This window comes from Austrofundulus limnaeus, unplaced genomic scaffold (genome assembly GCF_001266775.1).
Source record: "Austrofundulus limnaeus strain Quisiro unplaced genomic scaffold, Austrofundulus_limnaeus-1.0 Scaffold3, whole genome shotgun sequence".
Classification (NCBI taxonomy): Eukaryota; Metazoa; Chordata; class Actinopteri; order Cyprinodontiformes; family Rivulidae; genus Austrofundulus; species Austrofundulus limnaeus.
The window spans coordinates 6694455-6703393 of NW_013952405.1; the positions used below are offsets into that span (position 1 = coordinate 6694455).

The window sequence follows — 8939 nt, forward strand, 5'->3', positions numbered from 1 at the left end:
TATTAACACAGCTATGGGTCAGTGTCTCCCTCTTGTGGTGAACATGTGTTTTGAAAAATCGGCACATTTTCACCACTTATTAAAAAAATAAAAACATTATTTTACTCACGTTACTGCTCTGTACACAGTAATTTGTTAGTAAAGTACCAAGTGAAAACAACTGAATGAATTTATTGCTTTTGAGGCAATAATTCTTTATTAAATTTGCAAAAAGCTCAATTATGTGGACRTATTGTTTGAAAATTTAAATGAATCCACAGTTTCTGTTTATGATTTAAATGCACAGCTTATAAAAATTATTTTAGCTTTCTATCACATTCAGCTCATGTTTCAACATTTTCTTTTCTTTTTTTTTTTTCTTGTAGAATGAGTGACAGATCAATGCTATTGATCTTTGGCATTAAGACAACAGACTTTGGTCCAAACTGGCCCTAAATTATATTTAAGTTGAACTGCAGAATACAGTTCAAGCAAGACGGTTAGGGAAATGTTTACAGCAGCCTGGATGTACTCTTAAATGCATTGAAGATAAAATAAAAATTAATAAAAGTAATAATTATAAAATTATTATAAAAATAGTTTGTCTTAAAGGAAACATTATCATTAAATGTATATGTCAGCTACAAAATTCACCTTTTTAAACAATGCTTAGGGTGAATCCACAAAGATTTTTCCTGTGATTAAAGGTGTGCAGATAGATTTTAAAATGTTTTAAGTTAGATTCATTATAGTCAACATGTGGATGTTGATCACACTGTGGCAGCTGGAGAAGGTTTTCTCACTTCCTTTAGGGTGAAAAACATGTGAGGGATGAGACAGAGGGTGATACTGTTTTATCCACTCTGCTACATATGTTTAGCTCTGGTTAGAAATGAGGGCAACAGGTCATGTTTATTGATCAATTCTCACTTTATTCACCCAACTCATACGTAACTACTGAAGTGTGAGCTTGAAAAATTACAAAGAAATCTTTTTATCAATTAATATGAGGAGGGAACAAAATTTGTCTTTTGGAATTTTATTATAAAAATAGAGACCTACGACTTGGTTTGTAGAGCTATTTGTTTACTTTGTAGTAACATTTTTATGTGTATAGACCTCATGCTGCATGTAAAATATTAAACTTAAATGTATAAATTAATTTTGCTCTTGATTAAACAATTTGGACATTTTAAGAAGTGAGGCTGACCTGCTAGTTGATAGTGCGTGAAGTGACTTATTATTTTTATCATTTAAGTTTTGGAACTCGCATGACGAAATGAGTCTGAACACTTTATTTTGAAATATGAATAAATAAGGAGGGTGGGAGACAGTAAAATGACACTGGACTTTGTTTATAATGTGATTATGTTTGTGTGAAACATGAAAATTAAATCTATAATCTTTAATAATGCAAATCAAATGGTTGAGTTTTGCACAAGTCACAAAAAGATGGTTTATTAAAGCAAACAGCAGCTTGTGAATCACCTTCATGACGATGAATAAAAACTGAATACTGTGTATAATAAATAATAATGTTCAGCTGTTTTATAGGAAATAATTGTTTCGATTTATTTTTATTTTTTCTCCTTTCATGTCAGCTGGAGAAGATGCTGGAGCCTCAGGTGTGGAGAGAAGCCGCCACGCAGGTCTTCTTCGCCCTCGGGCTGGGCTTCGGCGGCGTCATCGCCTTCTCCAGCTACAACAAGAGAGACAACAACTGCCACTTCGACGCCTCGCTGGTCTCCATCATCAACTTCGTCACCTCCATCCTGGCCACCTTGGTGGTGTTTGCCGTGCTGGGCTTCAAAGCGAACGTGATGAATGAGAAGTGTGTCATTGAGTGAGTATGTCGTGCAAAAAACAAACCTCTTTTATTTTTAGCTTTGTATCTTTCAGAGCACGCTTTAATGTCTCTCCGCTTTATGTTTCAGGAATGCAGAGAAGATTCTGGGTTACCTGAACACAGGTGTGCTGAGCAGAGAGCTGATTCCTCCTCACATCAACTTCTCTCACCTGTCGTCTCAGGACTACACAGAAATGTACGGAGTCATCAAAACTGTGAAGGAGGACAACTTCGCCCAGCTGGGCCTGGAYGCCTGTATCCTGGAGGATGAGCTGAATAAGGTCAGAGGACGATGTTTGGACCTGATTATTTGACATGTTTTGGACTTTACTGCCTTCATAAGAACATTTACAGTTGCTCTATAATAATTGAAGCTACTGATGGAGGTTGTTCCAGCAGCTCAGTCTTCACCTTCATAACCACAGTGATGATTTCTYTTCATCCTGCAGGCAGTTCAGGGCACTGGCCTGGCCTTCATTGCCTTCACAGAGGCCATGACCCACTTCCCCGCCAGCCCCTTCTGGTCCGTCATGTTCTTCTTCATGCTGATCAACCTGGGCCTGGGAAGCATGATCGGAACCATGACCGGGATCACCACTCCCATACTGGACGCTTTCAAGATCCGCAAGGAGATCCTGTGCGGTAGGTTCTGACCCGGCAGGTCATTCAAAAATCCAAGCATTGGATCAGTTTTTCACCAGACGTTTTGTTTGCTTCTGCTCYTCAGTGGTTTGCTGTATAATAGCCTTCCTGTTAGGCCTGCTGTTCGTGCAGCGCTCAGGAAACTACTTTGTCACCATGTTTGATGATTACTCTGCTGGTCTGCCTCTCACTGTGGTGGTGATCTTGGAGAACATCTCAGTAGCTTGGATCTATGGCACTAAGAGGTAACCTGTTTGGGAAGATTTATTGAGCTTGTATTTGTTTATTCTTAAAGAAGCAACTGATTTCTTTCATTCATTCACTAATAGATGCTGAGTGTTGATGAACCTGGAGGATGCATTTAGGAGAAATGTAGCTGAGGATTTTAAAGAAAAAAAGAAAAACTTCAGTTTTACTAGCTCATTATGATGCTGTTCTTTCTTATTTCTTAGTTTTTCAAGCCTCGCTTTTGCTTTGAAACTGTCCACTTTCCAGAGTCTCTGAAGTCTTCATCTAACATTTCAAAACCCTTCTTACTTCCTTGTATCATTTATTCATTTCTTGCTTTCCGCAGGTTCATGCAGGATCTGGAGGACATGCTTGGCTTCAGGCCGTACTCCTTCTATTTCTATATGTGGAAATATGTGTCGCCTGCCATCTTAGTGGTGCTCATCACTGCCACTGTCATTGAGATGGCTGTCAGTCCTGCAGGGTACAACGCCTGGGAGGAAGACGAGGTCAGTTCATCCAGACTTTTTGAGATGCAGACTGTGACATAGGGAAACCATCTTCAATCTTTTTTTACAATTTTATCATAAGTATTTATGTATATACTGCACTGTGGAAAAACATATTGAGTCGTTCCTCATTTTTTTGTGCTTTAGTTTGAAGGAGTCAAACTTTCTGGTGGATTTTATCTGCTGTTTGTTTCTGAAGGTCGTTTTATTGTTTGCCTTTTGCTTCTTTTCACTCATTTTCACTTCAAAGTCAAGTAACGGTTTTCAGAGAAATGCTTATTTTTTATGTTTAAGCCTTTTAAATCTGACATATAAAATCTTTTAAATATAAAAAGTCTAAAACTGGGAGCTGAACTAGGGTTTTCGACAATGTTAGACTTTAGCAAAGAACTAGTTTGTCACAGAAACAAATTTATTCTGATTACTATGGAGTTAAATCAGTGACAGCTTACAATGATATTGAAAAAGAGATTTGGCATTGAAAAAAGAAACACTGAAAAAAGAAACATTGTCATTGAAAAACACAACATTGAAAAATTAAACATTGAAAATATTTTGGCATTGTAACTTTAAAATGCCAAAATCTTTTCAATGTTTATTTTTTCAATGTTTAAGTTTTCAATGTTTATTTATTCAATGTTTATTTATTCAATGTTGTGTTTTTCAATGACAATGTTTTATTTTTCAATGTTTCTTTTTTCAGTGTTTCTTTTGTCAATGTTTCATTTTTCAGTGCCAGATCTCTTTTTCAATATCAATGTAAGCTGTCACTGATTTAACTCCATAGATTTCTATAGTTGAACCAATAAAAAATAAATTTAAAAGGACTTCAGAAAGCCAAAAAAATTGATCGAGATCATTTTAATATAAAGAAATGAGAGTTGAAAGTATGTACATTTTCACTTCATCTCTTTTTCTCTGTAAATTTTTTTTCTCCATCCCACGACTTTGCTCTCTTTCGTTCTTAGGGCTCGGAGCGTTTCCACAGCTACCCCCCCTGGGCTTTAGCCATGGCGTACGCCCTGATTGTGGTGGCCATGCTGCCTCTGCCCATGGTCTTCATCGCCCGCCATTTCAACCTGATCTCCGACGGCTCCAACAAGCTGTCCGTCTCCTACCGCAAAGGCATGATGAAGGACATCTCCAACCTGGAGGAGCAGGACGAGCAGCGCTTCATCCTTGGCAAGAACCCCAACGAGACCCCCTCCCCCATGCCCGCCCACCGCCCTTACCTGGGGCCCGGCGGCACCCAGGAGATGACCAACACTAACTATGGCACCAGCACCAAGACRGGCTACCAGAACATTGGCTCGCCCGAATCTGAGCTATGATCCACTGAGCTCATACATCTTATAACCCACACCTGCACCCTCTAAGGCTGAAGGCAGGAAGACAGAGGAAGGAAAGAGGAAGAGAAGAATCACTTGCAGCATTCCCCACACCTTAACCTTCAGAGCTAAAATCTTCTGCCCCCCTGTTTTTGCCCCATCACACACGGTTCATGACACGGACTGTGAAAAGGTTTTTCCATCCAGACAAAATGGCAGAGACAGAGGGACGAAGGCGGGAGCAAAGAGATAATCCAGAATGGTCGTTTGAGAGTTTAGATGATAAACTCTGGGGGTTAAGGAGTGTCCAATGCTGAAACTTTGTGTTGTACTGAGCTGTAATTCTGTGTGTTTACCGGTTTGTGCTTTTTCTGGTTCATTGGAGAGGATTGTGAATTGTGGGAATAGAGTAGAAGGAGGCTCAAAAACATAAAAACACCTTTTTTCTGATCAGTATAAGAAGGTTTCTTACGTTGAAGAAATGAAAGGTTACAAATGCATCCATAACAGTATGTGGTAGACAACTCTCATGGTGTTACAAGCACATTATATCTTAGTTTATTGTGCCTATCGTGCATCAGCAATAATAGTAAATAATCAGACTCCTCGTAAAATCTCCTTCTATCTCAATTTCCCAAATGTACATTTGAAATCTTTATAAATAGAGTATATGTTGTGCAATAGTCTCAAACATCACTTTAAGTCATGCRGACACGCTGCAGAAGAAAGTGTAGTTTTGTTGTTTGCCATTTCTTCACCGAAGCACAGCCATCTTTAGAGCATCTCTGAGCCTTAAAATGGAGAAACATTCGTCTTTTAAACAACCTTCCTCCTCAATAAGCAAAGCTATGGAAATGTTACCAGCGACGATGCGTGTTGTTGTTTGTTGTTGGGTCAAGAATGGAGATTTTTCCATTTTAATCTGCAGATTTTAATGAATGAAACGGCTGACGTTGTATCAGCCAGGCATCTTTGTTAGAAAGGCAGACAGAGAGGTGGTTCTGTCTTTGTGTACGCACAGATGCCGGTGTATTGTCTGCCACTGAGCTCCTGGTGACCCGGCCCGTTTAAAAATAGAGCTGCGTTACTCAGGGGAGGCCGTGGCAACGCTCCATAGAAACAGACTGTCTCTCTGTGCAGGAGGAGTGGACACCACGGCTTTGTCTGCTCCACCTGCACAGCTGTTGATTCACCTGTAAGGTTTTTACTCACCGATGTCATCGCAGGGCATTGAATTAGGTGGTTCACTGCCTCCCTGCACCGYGGATCAACCATAGTCCACCCCTGAGTGGATGGTGTTTAGGTTCAACACTGATACATTCCTCAAATCGTGACCACATTTACATCATCAGCACTACAAGCTACACTTTAATGTCTTTTCTGTGATCCAAAGTGTGAAAACAAAGCCTTTGTTTTTTATTTTATTGTATATTCTTGTACAACTGTGGAAATGTACTGTGACATTCATGTTTGGAAATAAGTGGTAGTACTTGGATTTGACCGCTAGGTGTCTCTGCTGAACAGCAGAGGACACTTCGTTCTGTGGCCCCTCCCTGAGAGAGCACCATGACTGAACAGATATAATAGTGTGAAGCACAGTCAGTCACAGTATTTGGTGCCTGAACAGCATCTGTGTCATCTGTTTGCCTTACGCTTTTGTCATTTTATTATTATTATTTACCTTTAGTGAGTTTGTTTGAGTTTTGTCTCGTTCACTTGAGCACTTTAAGTAGATTCAGACCCTGGAGTTGTTTGTTAAGCACAAATAAAATGTTATTAACTTAGTTTTCTAAGTTAAAATTAAATCAAATGGGTGTTGAAAATCCACTAAAGGCACAAACAGAAAATGTTAAATTATTTTGTTTCCTATTTGGTTTATGTCATTCCTAAAAAAGGGTTTGAATTTTTGTTTTGTAAAACTTTTATGATGACTGGTTCTGTTTAAGCTTTCTTCTCGGTTTAGTTCCTGTAGCAGCGTTTGCTCTGCTTACAGGTCATTTATAACCTAATAGCACATCTTTGTCATGTATTATATATTCCCATAAATGCTTGTGACACTGATAATAATAACCAAGAAAAATGTGTTGCGTCTATAGCACAAAAAACTGAATATTTATTTTGGCTGCAAACACTTCAGGCATTAAAAATAAGCATGAAAAGTTTATTTAGGTCTTCATATTAGATTATAATCGTCATGATTGGTAAAATCTTGCATGTAAAGATTAACAGATTTTATGTCAAAGCATGCACAAAACACTGCCCACCAACAGCACAGAAGGACACATAACAACAGCTTTTCCTTAGAATAAAGCACATTGTAGGAGAGCACAGAATCATCCAGGAGGTTTTCTCTCTTTTCTTAAAAATACTTTTCAAGATCTGTGAGCCACTTTAAGCTCAATGGGTGAAGAAACTTATAGTCCAGGCCAGTTAAATTCTGCACAATAAAATGCACACTGCCACTCTAAAAAAGAAAGTAAACAGCGACTGGACTTTACTAGCAACAGATTTGATGAAAGCACAATCATGTCTGTGAGTTTTCTTTAAGATATGCTGCATTTATTAATAATAAAGTTGTATCTGACCAGGGTAGAACACTTGCTAACACTGTTTAAACTCTGTATGGTCTCAGGCAGTAAAAAYGTTTTTTACCAATCAGTAACGATAATATAAACTGATTAAGAATATGAATAAGAAAACTGAAAAACAAAAACTCCAGGGTCTCTTTGTTTCGTCTCGCTGTGTTGCAAACAACTCCTAGAGTTTATCTGAGCTCAGTCACCAAAAGGAACTTGACAAAAGTAGAGTAACAGTAAATTTATTTCAATGTGCAAATAATCGTTATGTGACCAAACATAGTTATATTTATAGTATTTAAGATGATGTATTTAATCTGTACATATTTGATGTACATTCTGATAAATTCACACTGAGTATCTATATAGTGAAAGTGACAGGGTGTATACTTGAGCTGTAAATAATAATTGTATATTTTCAGATATTTTTTTTTGATTTTTGTACTGTCTGTAACGTTACATTGGTGTCTGTTGGTGTTTGTGTAGTTGTTTTCAGTAAAAAATAGTTGTGCGCCTGTCTGTGTGTATGTGTGTGTGTTGGTGTGAGGGCACGTGTGTGAGTGTGTGTAGAGAAAAAGTTACTTGTAGGGKTTTTTTTGGTGTTTCACTCTGTGTTTTTTTCTCCTCCTTCAGTGTTGTGTGCTGCTTATCTAAATCAGTGCAGTGGAGTGGGATCTCTCATGTGTGTTTCTCACTTTAAAACTGCGATGATGGTGTCCAGCACGAAACCTGGGAGCAAATTCAGGAAGAAATGTCTGACTGTAGCCTAACATAGGAAGTTTAACTTTTAGGTTAACAGAGAGATGCTGTGTGTGAACACAATGGAGTGAAGCGACAAATAAAGTAACCACTTTTATTCAACCGTTTGTGTCGTCTATACATTCAGTAAATCCTAAAATCTTTCTTTTGTGACTAGAAACTGAGTTGTTTTATGTATCTTCAAACATACCAGAAGTGAAGCCAGCAGGAGGCGGTGCCAGCTTGTCAATATTGGTGGGCCGACACCGCCTCTAAAAACATCAGCTGTGACACCTCTGATGAAGATGGATATAAGATGTCAGGTATGTCTGAAAAGACATAAAATAACTCAGTTCCTAAGAAAGTTTTTGGAGTTTGTGTCATTGTTATTCTGTTTCGTAGGAAACTGATGAAAAAGCAGTTTTCTGTGAAAGCACACTAGAAAAAAAAGGTGTGTTGAAAACATTCCTGAAGTGAAAGTAAAAACCTCACAGACAGTTTTAATTTCTACAGTGTTTATGTTGGAAATATGACAAGTTAAAAAGATAGTTTTTGGTTTCAAGAAGAAAATTTTGTGCTCAGACACGGTGGAGGTCAATGGAGTTTGAACGTGTGCATACTGCTGATTCATCACATCAAACTGAGGATTGGGTCAAATCTGGTCAAAATGACCTCAGCACATTTTCAGATGCCTGTTTTTTAAGCTACCATCAGGTTTGGCAGGCAGGTTTGGACCCAAATGCAGGCAAGCAGGCAGGTTCAAAGTAAAAATCTTTTATTTAAATAAAGAGCCGACGTGGCAGCAAAACTGAAACTTACAATTAACGAGGAGAACACAGAGGGAAGCCAGGGCAGAGACCCAAACAATGATCGGACGAAGGTGGAGAGAAAATGAGCAGGATTTATACAAAGCAGAGCTGAGTGGAAATGGAAGACAGATGAGCTAATTACAAGTGCAGACAGGTGTGAATGGAAAGATCTGGAGAAGGATGAAGCTGAGGTAAAGGGGTAATGTCATGAAGAGTACACAAGAGAGAGGCACAAGACAACAAGAATAACACACACAAGAACACAAAACCTCACAGTACCCCCC

General features: G+C 38.5%; 1 protein-coding gene across 1 annotated transcript in view; it reads left to right on the plus strand.

Annotated features, from left to right (window-relative positions):
* slc6a17 (solute carrier family 6 member 17) overlaps positions 1 to 7969 on the plus strand; it is a gene marked incomplete in the record, with an annotated part of 20110 nt that extends 12141 nt beyond the window's left edge. The window contains 6 exon segments of the mRNA XM_014019970.1: positions 1581 to 1822; positions 1914 to 2106; positions 2275 to 2467; positions 2553 to 2712; positions 3042 to 3204; positions 4173 to 7969. Of these exon segments, the coding sequence (XP_013875424.1) occupies positions 1581 to 1822; positions 1914 to 2106; positions 2275 to 2467; positions 2553 to 2712; positions 3042 to 3204; positions 4173 to 4535 (1314 nt within the window).
* Positions 7970 to 8939: the final 970 nt, after the last annotated feature.